Below are 21,630 nucleotides of genomic sequence, written 5' to 3' on the forward strand. Positions count from 1 at the left end.
TCGAGTCCCACATCAGGCTCTCTGCTCAGCGGGGAGCCTGCTTCCTCCTCTCTCTCTCTGCCTGCCTCTCTGCCTACTTGTGATTTCTCTCTGTCAAATAAATAAATAAAATCTTTAAAAAAAAATAGGTTTAGGAGGCTCATTAAGAAAAAGTGCAAAATATTAAAATTATACATGATTTTTACTATTTTGCCTTTTATTTGCCTCTTATGTGATCCTTTTTTTGCATTCAAAAATTTAATACGTATGAGAAACTTGGAAGAGAAAAATCCATTTTTATATATTACTCTTATGGAAAAAATGCTACATAAGTAGGCTCAGAAACCAAACTGGGTTTACACACAGACTTTTCATAGCTGAAAAACTGTCTTTCATGATTGCTATGCAAAGTTATGAGTTATTTATCTCTCTCTTTTTTTTAAAAGATTTTATTTATTTGACAGACAGAGGTCACAAGTAGGCAGAGAGGCAGGCAGAGAGAGAGAGAGGAGGAAACAGGCTCCCTGCTGAGCAGAGAGCCCGATGCGGGACTCAATCCCAGGACCTTGAGATCATGACCTGAGCCAAAGGCAGAGGCTTTAACTCACTGAGCCACCCAGGCGCCCCTGAGTTATTTATCTCTTTGTTCCAGTTGTTAGCTTGTAGACTTTGGTGAAGTCTGAAAAAGTAAATTCCTATGTCAGTTACCTAAGAATCTGTTCTTCTTCTTCTTTTTCTTTTTTGTATAAAGTATGCTCCACACCAGCATGTAGCCCATAACAGGGCCTGAGCACACAACCAGAGATCAAGTCGCCAGTCAAGATCAAGAGTCAGGTGCTTAACCCATTGAGCCACGTGGGTGCCCCAAGAATCTGTTCTTAATAAACAACCTCGTAGAATACCAAAACTAAATGTCTTTACTACGAAACCCTCTCTTTTTAAAAAGTATCTGGCAGAAACAATGTGCTGTATGCCAAACCTTTTATTTTTAGGGTATCCATGTCACTCCCAGAACATGACTCCGGCTTTCACAGTAGTCTTCTGGCTACCATGATTCTCAATCTGGAAAAGCCAAGCTCCCAGGCTGATACCTGCTGTACTTGTATTCAACTTATCTCTTCTGTTCTATTCTTCCGTTAGGGGACGAATTCTGTCCCCCTAAAGGATGTTGCATTCCTAATTCCCTGGTGCCTGTGAATGTGATTTTATTTGGAAATAATCCTTGCCGATGATTAGGTTGAGATGAGGGCATTAAGGTGGGCCCTAATCGAAGAATCAGATTTGGATTTCTGAATGTCGGAACGTTGCATTCATTAGTGTCCTGAAATCCACTGCTAACAATTCCTATTTACATTTTACTGACGCTGTGTCTCTTTTTCCAGGTAGGCTCTACTTGCTTCCATTTTATATGTGAAGGCGCCCTCAGCACCTTAGAAGGCAAGTGGAAGATGAATTCCAAAAGTAATTATTCTTCAGAAATACTCTGCAGGGAAGTGCTGTGAACGAGGGAAGGCTATGTGATGGAAACTCTTCTTGCGATGACCAGCCTCACATGGTACATGGATTGCAGTTATGTGTTTTAACTCAGAATATTTTCAGCATTAGCTAAATTTATTCTGATTATCAGCTTCTTCCTAGGCATCCCTTTTCATTATCTGATTCTTACTTCTCAAATTTGTGATTTTAGTGTGAATGACTAAATATTCTCTGAGTATAGCAAATATAACAAAACTAGCACCTTTTTTAAGTGTAATTTTTTTTCAGTATTCCAAGATTGTTTATGCACCACACCCAGTGCTCCATGCAATACGTGCCCTCCTTAATACCCACCCAACCCCCAAACCCCCTCTAAAACCCTCAGTATAAAACTAGCACCTTAATCATATAGTGAAACTTGTTTTTTATTGTTTTCTTTAAGATTTTATTTATTTATTTATTTGACCGACAGAGATCACAAGTCGGCAGAGAGGCAGGCAGAGAGAGGGGGAAGCAGGCTCCCTGCTGAGCAGAGAGCCCGATGCGGGGCTCGATTCCAGGACTCCGGGATCATGACCTGAACAGAAAGCAGGGGCTTTAACCCACTGAACCACCCAGGTGGTGCCCCAATTGTTTTCTATCTTAATATTATCCTTGTATATTTTGGAATGTGGATCAGCTGCATAGATCATGAATTTTTCTGTGTCTTATTTTCAGAGCTGGTCTGCAGCCCTCTGCAAGTTTGTTGAGCAAAACTAATTGATTAGAGTTTGATCACACTGTGCCCATTTTATATAAAGCCAAGGAACTAGTTAAGTTTGGACATGTTAGTGGATTGCTTAAATTCACGTCACCGGCCTCAAAGGACCTTGAATAAGAGCATTTTCTTGGTTCATTGCAAACCTATCACTGGTATTAGAAAGCAGCTCAAGGGCATATGAGGAAGGGTCATCCCCTCTGCGGAGGAAGCATTACCATCGCTATTTACTGACTTCTTGCTGTAATTTGGAGCTAAATAGATTTTAGTCAAGTATCTTAAGAGTCAGTATCTTTAAGAGAATACAACTATATGCGGAGTTGCTAGGGAGTCATATGACAGAAGAAATACTGCTACAGTTATCTGTGATAATATTTTTCTTAGTTTACTTTTACTGAGTGTCAATCAAGTTCTGCACTGTTGAACTTGAACAGGAAGAGACTGGTCATGAAAAACCCATTATTCGAAGCTAGGTATTAATAATCTCTTTGTCTTTGTTAATATAATATGCCTCATTGTGCCAGACTTGGAGCACGAAGTATCAGAGTTATATAAGTGTTCTGGCCTGTGGAGGTGCCTGAGAAAGACACTTGAAGTTCTAGATTGTTCAGAGGTGGAACTACACTGATAACAACATGGGTGAAAATGTTACAAAATGCCTCTACGTAAAGGACTCTTAATACAGCTTTCTTTCTTTCTTTCTTTTTTTAAGATTATTTATTTATTTATTATTTATTTTGGACTATTTATTTATTTATTTATTTGAGAGAGAGAGAGAGAGAGACAGAAAGAGAGAGATCATAAGTAGACAGAGAGGCAGGCAGAGAGGGGGAACAGGCTCCCTGCTGAGCAAAGCGCCCAATGTGAGGCTCAATCCCAGGATGCTGAGATCATGACCTGAGCTGAAGGCAGAGGCTTAACCCACTGAGCCACCCAGGCACCCCTATACAGCTGTCTTTTGGTGCCCTTCCCTCTAATTGTTCATTCTTGAGAGTCTCATATCTCTCTCCTGTTAGTAGTTCACTATCTTTATGCAAGGAAACTTGTTGAGTGTCTTGGGAGGTGATGACACTATTTTTAAATACAAGGTAGTAGAAGAAAACTACCATGGTATTATTCACAGTAGCCAAGATAGGGAAATAACCTAAGTGTTGTCAGTGGATGAATGGATGAAGAAAAAAATATATATCGTGGAATATTATTCAGCCTTAAAAAGGAAAGAAACCCTGCCATTTGGACAACATGGTTGAACACAGATGTCAGGTTAAGTGAAAGAAACCAGATACAGAAAGACAAATACTACATGATTTCACTCTATGTGGAATCTAAAATAGGTGAGAGTAGAATCGTGGTTGCTAGGGGTTGGGTGTTAGGAGAAATGGGGAGCACAAAGTTTCAGTTCTGCAGAATGAATAAGCTCTGGAGACCTCATGTACAGCATGGTGACCACTATACTATACTGTATATATATATACAGTATATCTATACTATACTATACTGTACTATAGCCAATACTATACTGTATACTATACTATACTGTACTATATTGTAGATTTGAAATTGTCTATACTATACTGTAGACTTGAAATTGTTTTTGGTGGAACAAAATGTATTTTATTTCAATGATACTGGTACAGGAAGGCCCAGAAAGGCCATGGGTTTGTATACTTGAAATGTGCTCAGAGAGTAGATCTTAAGTATTTTCACCACTTTCACAAACATGAAATGGCAACTAAGTGAGGTGATGGATATATTAATCAGCTTGATGGTCACGATCATTTCACAATCTGTGCACACACCAGAACATCATATTGTGCACGTGCAATGTATACACTTTTTATTTGTCAATTATACCTCAGTAGAGCTGGAGACACAAGAAGAAAACCACATAGATCCCACATTACCTTTCCTTTCATGACTGGTGCTTAGGCCTATGTACAGGGGCTATACAGAAACTTGTGGGACAGTAAAATTGTCACTGAAATTCAAGAAAGAGCATTTAGTTTTTAAGAACAAATGGTTCGTGTTCCCAGTACAGACTGAAACCTTCTTATCTGCAAACTTGCCTCTATGATAACAGACAGGCAGAGCTTTTGTTCTGAGAAGAAAAGAATAGCTAAGGGTGTAAAGAGTACTTACCAGTGGAATTAATTTTTTATTATTATTAACTGACTTGGTGTAATTATAATTACTTATTAATGGAAGATTATTGTCATTCATCACATAAGGAGTCTTGTCATCTCAGAGTTGGAGGAAATGGTAGGGGCACCGAGTGCCTCCTGGAGGGCAGAGCAGTGAAGCTGTAAGGTGGTAGAGTTCTCCACAGCTGTAACGTTTGTCCTGCATAGAAGTCCTTGCTCAGTCACTTATTGACTGGACAACCAGTGATGGAACTTCTCTGAGTCTCAGCTCTTTTTTTTATTTGTAGAAGGAGAACAATAGTTGTTTTCAGTGTTATGAGGAGTCAGTGTGACAGAATGTAATCGTAGTATCTTGTCACATGCTCTCTCAGGAAATCTTCAAATAGCTTAAAACTAAACAATACAATCAGAAAGAGCTTTCGAGTTTGTATCAGTAAAAACAGCAAAAACCACACACCATAATATTCTGAAGATAAATAGGAGTCAATGCATATTTAAGTATTAGCATAATGAGAAAAATTTCAAGTATTCTTAGTAGTATAGCATGTGAAACACGGGATGTGAATAGGACTCTTGCTTTATCTAAAAATATCAATGCTATGTTAACTATTTATAATTTTTAGAAGATATCAATACTACAAAATCTGATAATTTGTAGCTTCTTTGGGTTTATCTACACACACAGTTGAATAACCTGTGAAAAATGGCAGAATGGTAGGCAGAATAATGACCCCCACAAGGATATTCATGTCTTAGTTCCTGGAAACGATGAACATGGTATGCTATATGCTGAAAAAGAATTAAAGTGGCAGAAAAGTTAAGTTTGCCAATTAGCTGACTAACGAGATTATCCCAGATTATCCAAGTAAGATGAATGTAAAGTGTTCTTCAAAGAAGGAGAGAGAGGCAGAAGTGGAAGAACCAGAGAGGTGGCAAAGTCAGGAGGACCTGGTTTGATGTTGCTGGTTTTGAAGACAGAAGAAAGAACCAAGCAATGCAGGCAGCCACTAGAAGCTGGAAAAGGCAAGGATATTGATTCTCCCCTAGAGTCCTCAGAGAGGAATGCTGCCCTGCCAGCAACTTGATTTTACCCTAGTGAGATCCTCTTAGGATTTCTGAAATATGGAACTGCAAGATAATATATTTGTATTGTTTCAGATTTTGGTGATTTGTTACATTTGGTCATAGAAAATGAATACAGGCAGTTTTGTTTCTTTTCAACTCTTTTACATTATTTTTTCTTTTCTAATTGCATTGGCTGACACTTTCAATACAGTATTTAATAAAATGGTGATATTAAATACCCATTTCCTGTCTTGATTTTAAAGGGAATATTTCTAACTTTTTGCTGTTAAGAAAGACGTTTGTAGATTGTGGTGATGGCTTCATGAGTATATATGTATCTCCAAACTCCTCAGATTGTAAACATGAATTATATGCAGCTTTTTGTATGTCAATCATATCCTTAATTAAGTGGTTTTTAAAAAGAGAAAGATGCTGGGCGCCTGGGTGGCTCAGTGGGTTAAGCTGCTGTCTTTGGCTCAGGTCATGATCTCAGCATCCTGGAATCAAGCCCCACATCAGGCTCTCTGCTCAGCAGGAAGCCTGCTTCCCCCTTCCCCCTCTGTTTGCCTCTCTGCCCACCTGTGATCTCTGTCAAATAAATAAATAAAATCTTTAAAAAAAAAAGATGTTTACTGTATCAGGTTAAGGAAACTTCATTCCATTTCAATTTTTATCAGGAGTACTTAGAAAATTTCATTAAGTCCTATATCTTAATTTTCCCTTTTTAATGTTTTATATTTCTCCCCCTCTTTTTCTGTTAAGAGAATAATATAATTAGGCTTCTTCCCTTTCTTGTATTTTGGGAAAGTTAATGAGTTAGGGAGGAAAGAATCTTCCAAAATTAATAAATCCTTTAGCTCTGAAAGTAGGGAAGTTACCTTTATTGTGGTGGCATTCTCAGAGCAGCACCAAAATAGATGAATTAAAGAAGAGAAGTGACAGCTAATATGGTAGTAAGCTATGCATAGTGAATTATGGATAGTAAGTTTAAAACAGCAAATAATGCAAAATATGAGGCTAAAATTTATCCAGGGACAAATTCTCTTGTCAAACACCTTTACCCAGTTTTCCCACTGTCACTTGCTTTTGGGTATGTTTGTTTTTATTTTCTGAATGGAGCAGAATAGTTCAGGAAACTCCATGGTTATTGAAGCCCAACATGCTTAAGATATTTGATGCTTTATGCGTCTACCAACATTTCAGTCACAGGTAGGGTCAATAACTATGTCTTCTACAATCTGACCATTTCAGTGTTCCTACTTTCTCAATCAGTGACTTGATATATTGGCTCAATATAAATATGGTTCACCTTCGTTCCCTTTTCTCATATTCCAACCTCCCCTTTAATTTGCAAGCACAAATTCATAATTTAGCAAGAAAAGTTAGTTTCTGGTTGACTGCCTATTATGTACTCTGTTGAAACACATTTCCCAAATGGAACATTATTACTCTTGGATCTTGTCATTGCCCTTGAATGATGGATTTGGGTCAACACTGAAATTAGTTTCTAATCCAAGCTAAGAAATGAATCCTTGTACATTTTAGGGTGGAGATATGAGAGGGGATTGAAGGTAGCAATGGGGAGTGGAAAAGAGTGCCAAATAATGAGGCGTTACCACTGAAGACAGCTTTGCATAGAGTCACTCCTTGGAAGAACTCCTGTGACAGGAGAAGAACCCACATACCTGAGCTATAGCAGTTTTTGAGTGAAGTAGGTTAAATAATGCTGTAAAACAGCTGTGTCCAAACTGTGTTCTGTGGAAACTATACCTTTGGTCCCTTTCCTAAACATTCCAGTTCGTAGTCTTGCATTTAATGTCTTTATCTGTGGAATACCTACTACTATTTCAAAGTGCATCTCTTTTCTGGAGAATATAATTTGGACGAAAAAGAGTGAGGAATGTTTCTTTTAAGGTTTTTTTTTTTTTTTTTCCCTGTCACTATTTAGGGCCGATACTATAATTAGTAAGAGAATAGAAAGAGGAAGACGCTTATAGAATTATGTCCTTTGTGACAAGGGATTCATTGTTATCATGTTTGAAACAATGGAATAGTCATAACAGTTTTAACATGAATTATATGCTTACCATTGATTGCATATTCTCACGTTCAGTTGTTTTTATTATCCTTGGATAGCCTGTTCTGCATTCGTTTGGGTAATTGCTTTTATTCACTTATTTATTCAACAAATATTTGTGGAGCACCAACTATATGCCAGGTATCATGCTGGAATGAAGGACATAAGAGCAAACTACAAAGATACACCTCTATAAAGAAAAACCATGTCAAAAGTGCTGTGATAAATGACCTCGAAGATGCAAAGGGAGCACAGAGGAGAGATGCCTAATCAAGATTTGAGGTTCTAGAGAATTTTCCCCAGAGCTAGCAATGTCTAAACTGAGACTTGAAGGATTGTTAAGAGTTAGGGAGACGGGGGCGCCTGAGTGGCTCAGTGGGTTAAAGCCTCTGCCTTCGGCTCAGGTCATGATCTCAGGGTCCTGGGATCGAGCCCCACATCGGGCTCTCTGCTCTGCGGGGAGCCTGCTTCTTCCTCTCTCTCTGCCTGCCTCTCTGCCTACTTGTGATCTCTCTCTGTCAAATAAATAAATAAATAAAATCTTTAAATTAAAAAAAAAAAGAGGGAGATGAAGTGAATTTTTGTTTAAAAAAAAAAAAAAGATGAAGAAGTGTCAGAGTTAAGACCTGGAAATGACAGAGAAGAGCCTGATTGAAGAACTGAAAAATAAGTACATAAGTACATAAAGTGCAAGGGAAAAACGATAAGGGGTAAGCCTGGAGAACTAGATATGGGCAGAGTATAGAGAACCTTATAAATAGAAACAGAAAGTCTGAAATTTATTCTGAGAGAAGCAAAGAGTTTCAGTTTAAAGAGTTTTAAGCAGGGAAAGATTCTGGCTATTGTATAAGGTAAGACCAACTACAGATGATCCTTGAATAACACAGATTTGAACTGCTTGAGTCCATTTACATATAGAATTTTTAAAATATAGCTACAGTACTATAAATGTATTTTCTTTTCATTAATATTTTCTTAACATTTCTTTTTTTTCTAGCTTACTTTATTATAAGAATACAGTATATAAGATATACAACATACAAAGTATGTGTTGTTTATGTTACTGGTAAGACTTCTGGCCAACAGTAGGCTATTAGTAGTTGAGTTTTGGGGGAGACAAAAGTAATACACAGATTTTCCACTATGAGGGGGTTGGCATCTGTAACTCATGCATTGTTCAAAGATCAACTGTATTGTAAGATATGCTACTGTAGTAATCCAGGTAAGAGATACAAGTCACCCAATTCTCACCATAGAGATGCCATCAAGATTGTAGATCTGGTATATGTTGAGCCAGGGAATCAGTTGGCCATGGAGAGTAACTGGCGATGGTGAGGGTTAGGGTTGAGTCAGATATCACAGGGAAGTTTTGGTGTTGCCCATGATGTGAATGGTGATCCCATTCCCTGAGATACAAAGCATAGGAGGGAGAACAGGGTCAGGTGGCAGAGGGCAAGTTCAGTTCTGCACCTACTGAGTTTGAAGTGCACATCTGGAAGTAGGCAGATGCAGTAAAAATTGGAGATTGGAGGGAGATTGGGGCTCTTGATGGTAACTTAATTTCTAGAACTTTAGGAATTCACTATGGGAGAGAATAGTTAGGTGGACTGGTGGGGCAGAGCTTATCAGTGGATTGAGGAGTTAATGGGAGGTGAGGCATGGGTTGACTGGATATATAATCAATCTCCAAGCTCTGAAGTGGAAACAGCAAAGAGAGAGAGCAGCAGCTAAAGGGGCGCGTGGCATTGAGGAAAAGCTTTTATAAAAATGGAAGATAATTGAATATATTTAAATGTGATTAGGGTGGAGTTTGAAGAGTAGAGATTAGTATAACAGAACACGATTCCTGCAAATCCTGAGGTGGAAGTGGAGCATCTGGAGCTGAGGTTAGCTTTAAGTGGGAAGAGCGACATTAATTTCCATCATAATAGAAGTGAAGGAAATTAATGGTAAATATATGAATACATTTTCAGTCTTGGTGGAAGTATTCGATGAAGTCTCTTCTGTGGATGGTTTTTCTTCTGTGCATGCAAGATCAGGCATAGAGAGCAAGGAGAGTGGAGATTAGAGAAGATGGGGGGAGGTTTGAAAAAGGGAAGGGTGTTTAAGAGCACAGCTGTGTAGGGGCGCCTGAGTGGCTCAGTGTGTTAAAGCCTCTGCCTTTGGCTCAGGTCATGGTCCCAGGGTCCTGGGATGGAGCCCTGCATTGGACTCTCTGCTCGGCGGGGAGCCTGCTTCTCAGCCTACTTGGGATCTCTGTCAAATAAATAAATAAAATCTTAAAAAAAAAAAAAAAAAAGAGGACAGCTATGGGCAACTTCATCCAGTGGTGGTGGTGAGGGTAGTAAAGATGAGGACTGCGTTTAGTCAGGACTGGGAAACAACTGGTGACTTTAGTGGAGGCATTCAGTCGTTCGTTATTCAATGCATTCAGCTGACTGGTATGCACTACATTTTACTCACACAGTAATGACTGATTCAATGTGGTAGAGTTAAGAGCCAGTTGGGTATAAGGAAGCTTAAGTCATGAAAATGGAGAATCCTGAAAGGAAAAAGTGAGGTGGGAAGGCAAGCCCAACCTAGGAGCATAATCTAATAAACAAAAGTGCTAGCTGTTGCTGTTGTTGTTCTAATAGAAAATCACCAGAGCTTGTTATAGTGCACTGAGTGGAATGGTGACATTGCAATATTGTAGAAGAATGAAACAGAATTCTTTATGGACTGTGTTTAAATCAGAGAAAACAGGCCAAGGTGTCCATGAACATCAATAAAGCTTTATAACAATACAATTCATTACCATTGTTTGGATTAATATTGTAATAATTACACACTTTTTACATTATGAAAATAAGTCATAAATAGTGTAAAAATAATTCTGAAGATCAACTTCTCACAAACTAGGAACCCTGAAAACAAGTTAAAAAAGCAAATAAAAACAAATTAGAAACTGAACACAATGCTATTATCTCCAAACTGCACATCAAAAACCGCATGTCTTTTGATTCAGCAATGTCAGCTGGAGAAATTATAATGAAATTGAAATAAGAAATCAAACAGGGAGCATTCAAGCTTTCAGTTATGTACACTATAGAGAAAAACAGGTTTGTGCCATATTTACAGTGATAAGACACAACACATTCTTAGAATAATCAATTACAAGAGACTGGCCCACAAAATGTTAAGAAAAATATGCAGTGTAATGCTTGCCAAAATATTTTTTTTTGCATTTTCCTCTTATTTTGTATTCACGTGATTTTTTTGGCAATATAAAAATAGCTGCACATAGAGATGAACTTTAAAATGTAAAAAATACAAATAAAAATATAATATTTTCTAATGGAAAATCAGATACATACATCTTTTTAAAATGTTAAGTCGCATGAAACATTTACAACAGTATAAAGAATATTCACATAAATGTCAACAATAGGTAAGACATTCTTTTGTGAATCCAATTTATTAATATTTCTGAGATATGTGAGGATATCTACTACATTTTGAGAAACGGTACTTTATCGATAAATCAAACACAACAGATCAGGTTGAAAAAAATCTTCCTATTCCCCAAAGGACAGTTCTGTCAATAAAGCAGCATAGGGAATCTTCTGCATTAAACACATTTAAAATATCAGAAATACCATTAAAATGTTTCAGTATTGGATTAGCAAAACAAAATCCACCAAAAGCTTAAGTTGGAAGCTTATCTCTGCTACAGCATAAAGTAAATCTAGCCAATATGAAAAAAGGGGGAAAAGTAGGGACGGAAGTTCCTCACATTTTAAAATAATTTTAGCAGAATCATAATTGATCAGATATGTTAATTCCACTAGAAATGAAGATTTTTTAATTGCCAGAATCACAGGTGCTTATTCTTAATTATTATTTTTGAGAACATATGATTAGGTTGCTATGGACTTGATTTTACAGAGATAGCAGAGGTTTTTTTTTTTTTTTAATTTGTTTTAGTAGAAATTTAAAAGTTCATTTTAGTAATGTTAATTATTAATATAACTTGGTTATGAAGACATAGAGGAAAAACAAGATTTCAAATATCAATCTCTGCATGTTCCTATGATTGCTTACTAGAAGATTAAAACACCACCTGCTATTCAAGCATAACTCATTTCTGGGTAAGATAATATATAGTGGCAAAAAAAAAAAAGGATGAAAAGCAGTATTAGCTTTTTATGGTACAATAGTAATATAAAAAAAACCTTGGAAATTTAAGCACATTTTTAAGTGATAAAAACATAAGATACTGGACAATTTTTCCATAGGTCTTGACATGCTGATCTGACCATTTTCCAAACTAGCAGATATATGTATATGGTGTAGACAGAGGACCTCTAGCATGCACTACAGAAGCATATGTTTTTACTGTCCCATCAGAACATCATGGACAGAAAGTAAATTCAAGAACATATTTTTTTGTTTTTGGTAGAAATCCAAGATATTCTTATGTTTTCTATAAAATCAAACAAGAAAGAAAAATCCTCCAGGATAGCTTCTCATAATGAAAATGAAAGCTAGAAGAAAAACTGGGGCATATTTGTGTGTCAGGTACTCTATGAATGTGTTAGACTTCTTTAACATCGGTTTTGTCAGATTTCATCAAATGAAATAAGCTAAAAAAAATGAGGATGAAAGTTGGTAAAGGCATATGGTATATGCAATGAACATGAAATAAAAGGATCCATGATCCAAGTAAACACACATCATCTCTAGGTACACTGTTTTGTTTTACATTAGGAAAGACTGGTCACTGAAACATATTACAGCAAATTCATGAACTTTAAAAATAAAATCACACACTAACAGTTTAGGAATGCTATTAAACAGAAAAATGAAATTATCCATAGTAGAGTTGCATTGTCCATAAAGAAAAAAAAATGCATTAGCACCAACATGAATGGAAAACAATATTAAAGCTAAAACACATACTGATTTGGCATCCTTAAAAGATGCCTATCAGAAATAGAAGTAGCTCTTGACTTATTTCCAATGTGTCTTTCACATATTTTTTCTCAATCTTCTATCCAATAACTCAAATTAAGGGTTGGAAATCTTGAAGAAAACTAGATATCTGCCAACACATATGCCAGCAGACATAAGTTTTTAGTTCATTCGGCAATATTTGAGAATTCTCTATATTGATGACAACATGGATGGCTGGAAATATTTTAGTAACTAAAAGTTCAAGGTTATCCATGGTGGTTAAGACCTAATAATTCCATTGAAAGAAGAAGAGTACAATCATCTCTTTGTTTTTCTCAAGGAAATTAATGTAATAGGAGTCTACAGCTTCTCTTACTCATAGAATAAAAATCAATGTTGTCAAATCAGTTATAGAGCAAAAAACCCAACATAACCTAGGACAGAAGGGTATTCTTAAAGGGCTATGTTCAAAAAAATTTTTTGTGTGTGTATAAAATGTTTCTTCTTGATATTGAGGTATTTTGTTTTGAAGCTGCGCAAGTTTTCAATAGTGATTCATCTCAATACCTCTTTCTACTGGAGGAGTAGAAAGAAAGATAGAAAGAAATATAGCCACCAGATTTTTTCAAGACACTGCTGCTTGTTTTCCTGAAGAGACAGTAGTTCTACCTGCTTTGGTTCATTTTTCCAAACCATGTAAGACAAATCGTTTCAGACATTGAACAATACTTTTTCCTAACCATGTCAAACAAGAGATGGTTGGAAAATAAAGGCCTTCTATTGTTTTAAAAATGCCGAACTGGCCTCAAGTGTGGAATGTTATTAGAAATGTTACCAATTGTATTGATCTAATAATTTGGACATCTTTCCAATCTCAAAAACTTATTAGAAATAAAAAGAAGGCATTTTGTATAATTGAACATTTGGTTGTAGAATATGAAAGAGATCCCAAGCATTGTAAGATCTTTGTCTTATAGTCATATCTTAATTGTTGTCACCATAAGTCAGTGATGAGCTAATTTTCCCTCTGGCGGTGAAAACTTATGAATGGAGCTAGAAATGTTCCCACAAAATGACATTGAGTCAGGAGAGAAAGTATATTGTCCTATGGGCTGAAAGAGTGACTATACTCTTCTTTGATGGTGTTTCCCTTAATGTAACCCTTCCACTCAGAATAAGCATTTCAAAACATATCACCAACTCTTTACTGTGCAAAGAAATGCTCAGTCTAATACAATTAAGTAAGTTTTGAGCAAGTAGATGAAAAATATTCTATGGCAACTATATTTCACAGCTTTCTGACACACAGATTTGGTCTGTGCCTAAGACAAACATTTAGAAATGTAAAAAAAAAAACAAAACAGATAAAGAAATCTAAATATGGACAAAACTTAAATCTAAATAGAATGATAAGAAATAGAAATGAGTTAATACTATCAAATGTGACCAAATCTTGACTTAACTGATGATCACTATGTAAGTTGCAGTCATCATATGAAAAAAAAGTCAAAAAGAATTCAAGAAATTGCTTGACTTTGATACTTTACAATGACTGAACTGAAAGCAGTGTTTCTTTTATATTCTCTTCAGTTATTCAGAACAAGAGAGAAGTTAGTAAAAAGTCAGCTTGACTACTGCTACCAAGTTATTGGGATTTGAAGACCTTCTTTTAAAAAATTGTACAAAACAAATGTGACAAAAACTGAAACAAATCTTTTCTTAATATTCCTGGGACTAGAAAAGAAAAGCATAAAAAAAGAATGAAAAATATCTTTCTGTTTCTAGAACTTTGTAGAAAATGTTTGAAATGGGTTGGATCTCGGAAGAAAGGAGAGCATCAGCTTCAATAGAGTTTGTAGGGTACATTCCCCCACAATTTCAGAAGAGGTTATTTCAGTCAACCTATTCTCAGGAGTGGTACCCCTTCCCTTTGGTGGGATGTACGCATCCTTTGTCTGCAGGAACAGGGGCTGACATTCCAAGAATCTCCTACCCAAAAGAAGTGCTCTATGCCTCTGTCAGTTTCCAAAAGCACCCATATTAACACTTGTTGGAACTCAGTTTATTATTATTTTTTTAAAGTCTGTTGTTCTGGGTGCCTGCGTGTGTAAACCTCTTTCCTACTTGGTCACAGGAGAGACAGCGCAGGATGCCGAACTGGTCCTCTTCCCTTGTCTTCACTGTCAAGGGCAGCCCAAGGACAAAGATCGGCGGCAACCAGCTCAACCCCTTGATAGTTCAACCAAGGTGGCCATGTGAGCCCGCGATCCTGGAAGCTGGAGGTCTGCAGTCGGGACTGCAACGCCCTCAAAATACAAGACCATTTGTGTGTGTGCTCTCCGCCACCTTATCTCTTTTTGGCAATAAGCCATGGTGTAACCCCCTTGAGATGACAAAAGAAATAAAAGCTCAGATGTGATCAGAGGACTCATCAAGTGGCATGCTAGCATCTGAATGACAAACAGGCTTGGCACACGGTCATGCTTTTTTTGTTAGTTTCAGTGGGTGGTGTGGGCATGAAGCAATGCTAACAGTGAAGTTGAGTAGGGATGCGATGGCAGGCTCTACAATCAGTTAGTAGAGTACATTTCATAGTTTTGAGTCCATATTTGGTCACAATTTCATGTAAACTATTTCATGGTGCTTTTTGTCCATGCAATTAACAAGCCCAAAGTCAGAAAAGAGCAAAAACTATCATTCTCTATCACTGATGTATCTGTTTAAATACATATCTTCACATAAGATAAAGAGATACTGATTTATATTTTTTTGCAGGCTTCTCACTGGTTTCACATATTGCCCAGTTTCAGATGTAAGTGGAGAAAGGATGGACATGTGTACTACTGCAAACAGGAAGAAGCAGCTCTATGTAAACATATCTCAGACTTGTAAAATTTGCAATTCGATTTTCAGCTATAAATATAAAAAGTGGACCATTATATATACAACTTCATGCTCGGAAGGTTAGATTCATCACTGCAGAAAAACAAACAACAGAAAAGACATACGTAGAATTAGTGGTCTAGAATAAAAATCTCAAATTAACATTTATTTTAAGAAAATTGGTAGAACCCTGAATACAGTGTTTTTTGTTTTTGTTTTTGTTTTTAAATTAATGAGCCAAATGATGTGTGTCCCAAATATTACTTTCCTAAAACTCCGGTGTTAATAAAATTTCCTGGGTTTAACCCACTTTTTTTTTTTTTTTTTGGGCCACTGAGAAATTAGTGGTGTTTGTCTTAGTAATGATTCTGGGAAAGCAGAAAATTAGGATTTTTTCAAATATGTGCCATAATTAAAATACATGTCCTATACTTACATGATCTTCTCCAAACATTAAAAGCCCCTGGGAAAGAGGCTGAGGATTCTGCCCTCCGTGGCACTGTTTATGTCACCCAACCTGACTATCTACTATCCTTCCGCTCTTATCTCCTCTTGGCTTTGGCTAGCCCTGCTCTGCTGCAGCCAGTGTGCCAGGTACAGCTGCCTCTTCTCAGGTCTTCAAACCCTATTGGAGATCTAAGGTGATCTAAGATACTGTAAATCTCTGCTTGCTCATTCTGAAGTGCCATAATTATTAAGGTTTTCCTAGAATTAAAGTTAAGTCTGAGAGAACTGGGGGGCAACAGTCTTTCAGATACACACTTACAGAGCAGATCTTGCGGACTTTGACTTTTACTCAACAAACAAAACAAAACAAACCCAATGAGAAAAGTAGAAAGCCTAGTTCATTAATTAAAAATACTTGTTTTTCTTGCTCCAAGAAAAAATAGATGCTATATGAGGTGGGATTAAGAGGCTAGGTACTTTGTGATCTTTGGAGACAGTTTCCCACTATTTTCTGTATGTCATGTCAATGCCAGAGAATGTGCTTATGGAAGTATTCTTTTCTGCAAACTCTCACTTAGCTTGAAATTCAAACAGATATATTTTTTTGAGTACCAATGTTTTGTAAAAAAAAATCTACAGAATTTTAAAGATTCTCTTTTTTTTCCTCTTTAGCATTTTAAAACTTAACTAAAAAAAAAAAAATCTCATTTTTTTTGCTGTAAACCTGTCAATCCTACCTCACAAAATAAAGTTCAGTGAAACATTAAACAATATAAATAAATAAATGAATAAAATATAAATAAATAAAATAATCTGATGAATAAAAAAATATGAACCAAGATGCCCTTCAGTGGACAAATGGGTAAGGAAGGTGTGGTCCATATACACTATGGAGTATTATGCCTCCATCAGAAAGGACGAATACCCAACTTTTGTGGCAGCATTGACGGGACTGGAAGAGATTATGCTGAGTGAAATAAGTCAAGCAGAGAGAGTCAATTATCATATGGTTTCACTTATTTGTAGAGCATAACAAATAGCATGGAGGACATGGGGAGTTAGAGAGGAGAAGGGGTCTGGGGTAAATTGGAAGGGGAGGTGAACCATGAGAGACCATGGACTCTGAAAAACAATCTGAGGGGTTTGAAGTGGGGGGGGGGTGGGAGGTTGGGGTACCAGGTGGTGGGTATTAGAGAGGGCACAGATTGCATGGAGCACTGGGTGTGGTACAAAAACAATGAATACTGTTATGCTGAAAATAAATTAAAAAAAATTTTAAAAAATATGAAGCCTATAGGTATTTTCCTATTATATAGTTTTTAATCTTTGGATGAGGATGGATAACTTTAAGGTATTTCTTTTTTTTTTTTTTAAGATTTTATTTATTTATTTGACAGAGAGAGATCACAAGTAGGCAGAGAGGCAGACAGAGAAAGAGGGGGAAGCAGGCTCCCCCGTGAGCAGAGAGCCCGATGTGGGGCTCGATCCCAGGACCCTGAGATCATGACCTGAGCCGAAGGCAGCGGCTTAACCCACTGAGCCACCCAGGCACCCAAGGATGGATAACTTTAATAGCCTGGAAGTACTTTCTTTTTTAAAGGGATTTTATTTATTTATTTGAGAGAGAGAGAGAGAGAGAGCACAAGAATGGGATGAGGGACAGAGGAGAAGCAGACTCCCCACTAGCAGGGAGATGGACATGGGGCTCGATCCCGGAATCCTGGGATCATGACTTGAGAAAAAGGCAGACACTTAACTGACTGAGCTACCTAGGTGCCCCTGAAAGTACTTTTTTAAACATAAATTCTGCCATTTATTCACTGTACGAATTATACTGTGAACTAGTAAATCATTATTCTTCAAAGTTTAGAAAACAGAGCTGTATCTAGAAAGAAAAGTCATTTAAACAAACATTAGTTTGGCATGAAAAAAATTAATATCGAGAGTAGTATGGCAAAGGAGACTTGCTCATTAATCACAGTAATTTACGTTGCTACTACATTCTAAATTTTCACACATTTATCACTGTTCTCTAGAGGCTAGTACAACAGTATTTAAAAGGGCAATTCGTGTAGAATATGACTAACTAAAAGTAATCTGCTAGCCTTCCTTAAAGAATATTTAAAAATCACTTAAAAAATAATTTGAGATAGCTAATTTGACTATATAAGAGATTTTAGAACATTTTGTTTTTCTAATTGTTTCTTTCTTCTTCTTCTTCTTTCCTTTTTTTTTCTTTGGAGTGAGGAGGTGTTGGACCAAGCTGATCATGATTTGCATTTGTGTGTGTTGGGGAGTGTGGTAAGCAGGGCTGAAGTTTTCTTATTGAGTTCTTTACATAAGATGTTAGAGGGCAGCCTGGGTGGGTGAGTCAGTTAAGTGTCTGACTCTTAATTTCAGCTCAGGTCATGATCTCAGGGTCATAATCTCAGGGTTGTTAGATGGAGCCCCATGTCAGGCTCTGATCTGGGCATGGAGCCTGCCTGAGATTCTTTCTCTCCCTCTCCCTCTGTCCCTTCCCCCTCTTCCCCACATGCTCTCACTTTCTCTCAAAAAAAGAAGTGGTTGGATTTAAGAAATCCTTAATCCTATGTAGAACATAGTGTCTATTCTGTGGGAAAATGAGTCCTTAAAAGGGCAATTTCTGATTTTCTAATGCTATTCATATTACTACTAGGTTTGGCCATTTCATGAACCAAAAAGATGAGTCCTTTCTTGGTGCCATGATTACTACGCCCTCACAAAAAGGAAATGATTTAGAAGCAGCCAATAATTAAGTAAACCCAAGTTCTGAGTTCTGTCAGAAGGCTGGATAAAGTAAGTCTTTCAACATTTCCCTCTGTGTAAAGTGCACCTAGGACTGTATTAAAAAATCATTACAGTATTAGATTACAGGTCAACGGTTAAAGAGTAAATGGTAATTCCAGCTCGGGATGGTATTCAAGATGCTAAGAACAGGGGTTCTGAGGGTGAAAGGATACTTTCCTCAGGTGAAGAAGAATATGATGATAGGCCCACCTTCTTGAGAACCCCTTGACCCCAGCTGTGACTGAGCTAATCCTCTGACAGGCTGAGAGTGAGTGTGGGGAGCTGCTAAATAAATGACACTCCCGACAGAGAAGGTTTCTTTGCTGAGTGGGGGGGACTCAGCTAAGTGGGAGAGGGAGTCACACAGGATCTCCTCACCAACGGAGCTGAGGAGATAAGACACACTACAGAGTCAAGTTTCCCTTCATCTCTCTGCAATCCTAGAGTTCTGTGTAGTCATGCTAATAAGGCATGCCTATCAAAAGTTACTCAATAAGCCAAAAGGTGTTAGAGAAAAAACTTCAAAACGATCAAAGTAGCTCATGTTTCCATCCGTGGAATTCCGTTATCCACTAGTAGCATATATGCACAGTTCTTTATATATAATTAAGTCCACACCATTATTGCATAAAGGGTTGGTATTCTCGGACTAGGATGGCGCCAATAGACCTCTTCCCTGCTTCAAGTCCTACCATTGCTTTCCACCGCCCGCTTCTGGTTTTGTTGGGTATTGGCTCTTGCCCCTGGAAGTTACTTAATCTCTCTGAGCTTCAGTTTCTTCATCAGTGTCATTGAGGATAAAAACATTAAGTAAATGCTATCCCCTGTATGAAAGGGCTCCTCATACAGCCTTTGTACAGAGAAGACTTGCTATGAAGTTCCCTTCCATACTCAATATGTACACAGTGACCATGGGTAGCCATATGAAGAGGCTAGAATCAATGGATATCATACAAACACCAACTTAAATATAAACAGATTCTTCTAAATAAATGATCACCAAAGGGGAAAAAAAAAATCATGCTTACACTTTCTGCTTTCTCAGCCTTGTGATTAAGATTGGCAGGGTTCTACCATGTGTTTGCATGTCTGCTTATGTAATTGAGTGAAATAGAAAAAGAACCACAATTAAGAATAGTTTTAAATAGTAGGAGGAGTTTATATAAGCAAACCATTGTCAAGATGCACTGCCCCTTTCCATTCCACAGAAAGGATTAGATAGGGAAGGTTTCCAAGTTACAGTGCTTGTTAAGAACTGTTTTCACTCATCAGTTTAGGAGGAAATCAGTAGTAAATATATTAATCAAAATATATTCTGGAGACAGAATCTTTTGCTTTCTAATGCCCGAACAACATTCAGTAATGTCAATTCCAAAAGTTCTATTGTGAAAGGAAAAGACCAGGCCAGGGGAAGAGATAGGGGGAGTGCTTCTTTCAGAAATAATTCTGTAAAGCCTACCTTTTGCCAACAGCCAGGCATGGGTAATCCATCTGGCCCCTGTTTTAAAGAGAACAGTAAGAATTCCTCAGACTCCACAGAAGTGAACATACCTCACAAGTCACATGCTCAGAAGCTTAAAATATGGATTTCTACCCACTAGGTGCCTGTGGCCATAGGCATTTTTTTCTCGTTATAGAATACCCAACATTAGGTAAAAGGAAGAAAATTCAAATGCTTTTTAGAGTGAAAATGCGAATAGAGAAAATAATGCCTAATTTTGAAAAAGTAATTTACAAAGCATAGGGGCCTGCTCAGCTCTACCTTTAGCTAAGCAGTCTGGACTATTCCTCTTAATTTTACTAAAACCCATTTAATAATTATCTTGATTAAATAAACAAAACCAACTTCTCTTCCTGGTCACTGTGGTCTATGCTGAATGCATGATAATGACAAATAATTCACGATGAACCATTTCTATCTGAAGTTTGTAGCTCTTCACATGCCAGTTTTTATTTTATATTATCTTTTATTTTTCCATACTAAAAGCCAATATAGTAGAACACATTCTATTAATTGAATTAAAAGACAGGCAGCCCATCTACATCTTTATAGTAAGATGTTATCTGTAGCATTCATCAATTTTTTAATTAAAAAGTCTTTAGAAGTTGGTTAACCAATTCTGAATCAACAAGCGATTCCTGAACGTTGCACCATTTACTTTTGTTTAAAGTGCAAGCACTCTTCAGATACAAATGATAGAAAGAAGGCAGGAAGAGTCGATATATGGAGGCATGCTTGTGTTTTCCCCTGACAAAACGATTGTAAGGTATTTATTATTAACAACAAGCAAATAAAATAAAAGACTAGGCACCCAAATGGAGATTTTTAAATTGTAATTATTTACCAAATACATTTTTTCCTATAACCATACTCACTTAAAAGGCTTAAGAAATATAACATTATCTTTAAAAAATCATGCTTAACACTGAAGAATAATATAAGAACATGCAGACCAAGTATAACAATCAATAAATATAAAACCCCCCAAATTTTCTTTTATACCTCAGAAAATATGAATATACTTTCTTTCTAAATGAAAAAAAAAAAAAAACCCCACTTTGAAATAGCTTTATAAGGTATCTGGGAAAAACTTGGTAATGCCAGATTGGTACAAGGAGAGGATCACCCAGTAGAATTTTAGATTTTAGTATAAGGAGGACTTTGAGTTCATGCCAATGGGGATAGGGAGTTCTGTCTACTTTAGGAAAGTGAGTTTCAAAAGGAGAGACCATTACATTGAAAAGGTTATGTGACAAAGAAGAGGGTTGGGCTGCAGACTATTACCACCATCTATAGAAGCTCAGAGAAGTTTGATTTCCTTCCCTGTGGTCTCTTAACAGCATTCCCTAGAACTGGTTAAGTCTTGACCACAGAAGCTTAACTCTGTCCGTCTGGCCTTATTTACGGCCTGACAGAAATGCAGCGGAAGAGGCAAAATGCCTTTATTTCTCTCAGAGAAAAAGGAAAAAAAAAAAAGAGCCAAATTTAGGGATAGAACCCAAAGTTATGGCCTAGCAGTCCGTCTCCATGGAGGATTTTTATGTCATTTGAATGTCCTCTG

General features: G+C 37.0%; 1 protein-coding gene and 1 long non-coding RNA gene across 3 annotated transcripts in view; one reads left to right on the forward strand and one right to left on the reverse strand.

The window, feature by feature from the left end:
• The window catches only part of LOC132002100 (uncharacterized), a 32,594-nt gene extending 17,950 nt beyond the window's left edge, over window positions 1-14,644 (forward strand). For both annotated transcript variants that reach the window (XR_009399757.1, XR_009399756.1), the window contains exons 2-3: window positions 1,362-1,534; window positions 14,565-14,644. This is a non-coding gene — a long non-coding RNA (uncharacterized LOC132002100). The remainder of the gene's footprint in view (window positions 1-1,361; window positions 1,535-14,564) is intronic.
• Window positions 10,250-21,630, reverse strand: part of COL25A1 (collagen type XXV alpha 1 chain) — a 467,761-nt gene continuing 456,380 nt past the window's right edge. Inside the window, exons 36-37 of the mRNA XM_059377104.1 lie at window positions 20,028-20,066; window positions 10,250-15,406 (exon numbers count right to left, since the gene is read on the reverse strand). Of these exons, the coding sequence (XP_059233087.1) occupies window positions 15,404-15,406; window positions 20,028-20,066 (42 nt within the window). The 3' untranslated portion in view covers window positions 10,250-15,403. The remainder of the gene's footprint in view (window positions 15,407-20,027; window positions 20,067-21,630) is intronic.

Source organism: Mustela nigripes, chromosome 1 (genome assembly GCF_022355385.1).
Source record: "Mustela nigripes isolate SB6536 chromosome 1, MUSNIG.SB6536, whole genome shotgun sequence".
NCBI lineage: Eukaryota > Metazoa > Chordata > Mammalia > Carnivora > Mustelidae > Mustela > Mustela nigripes.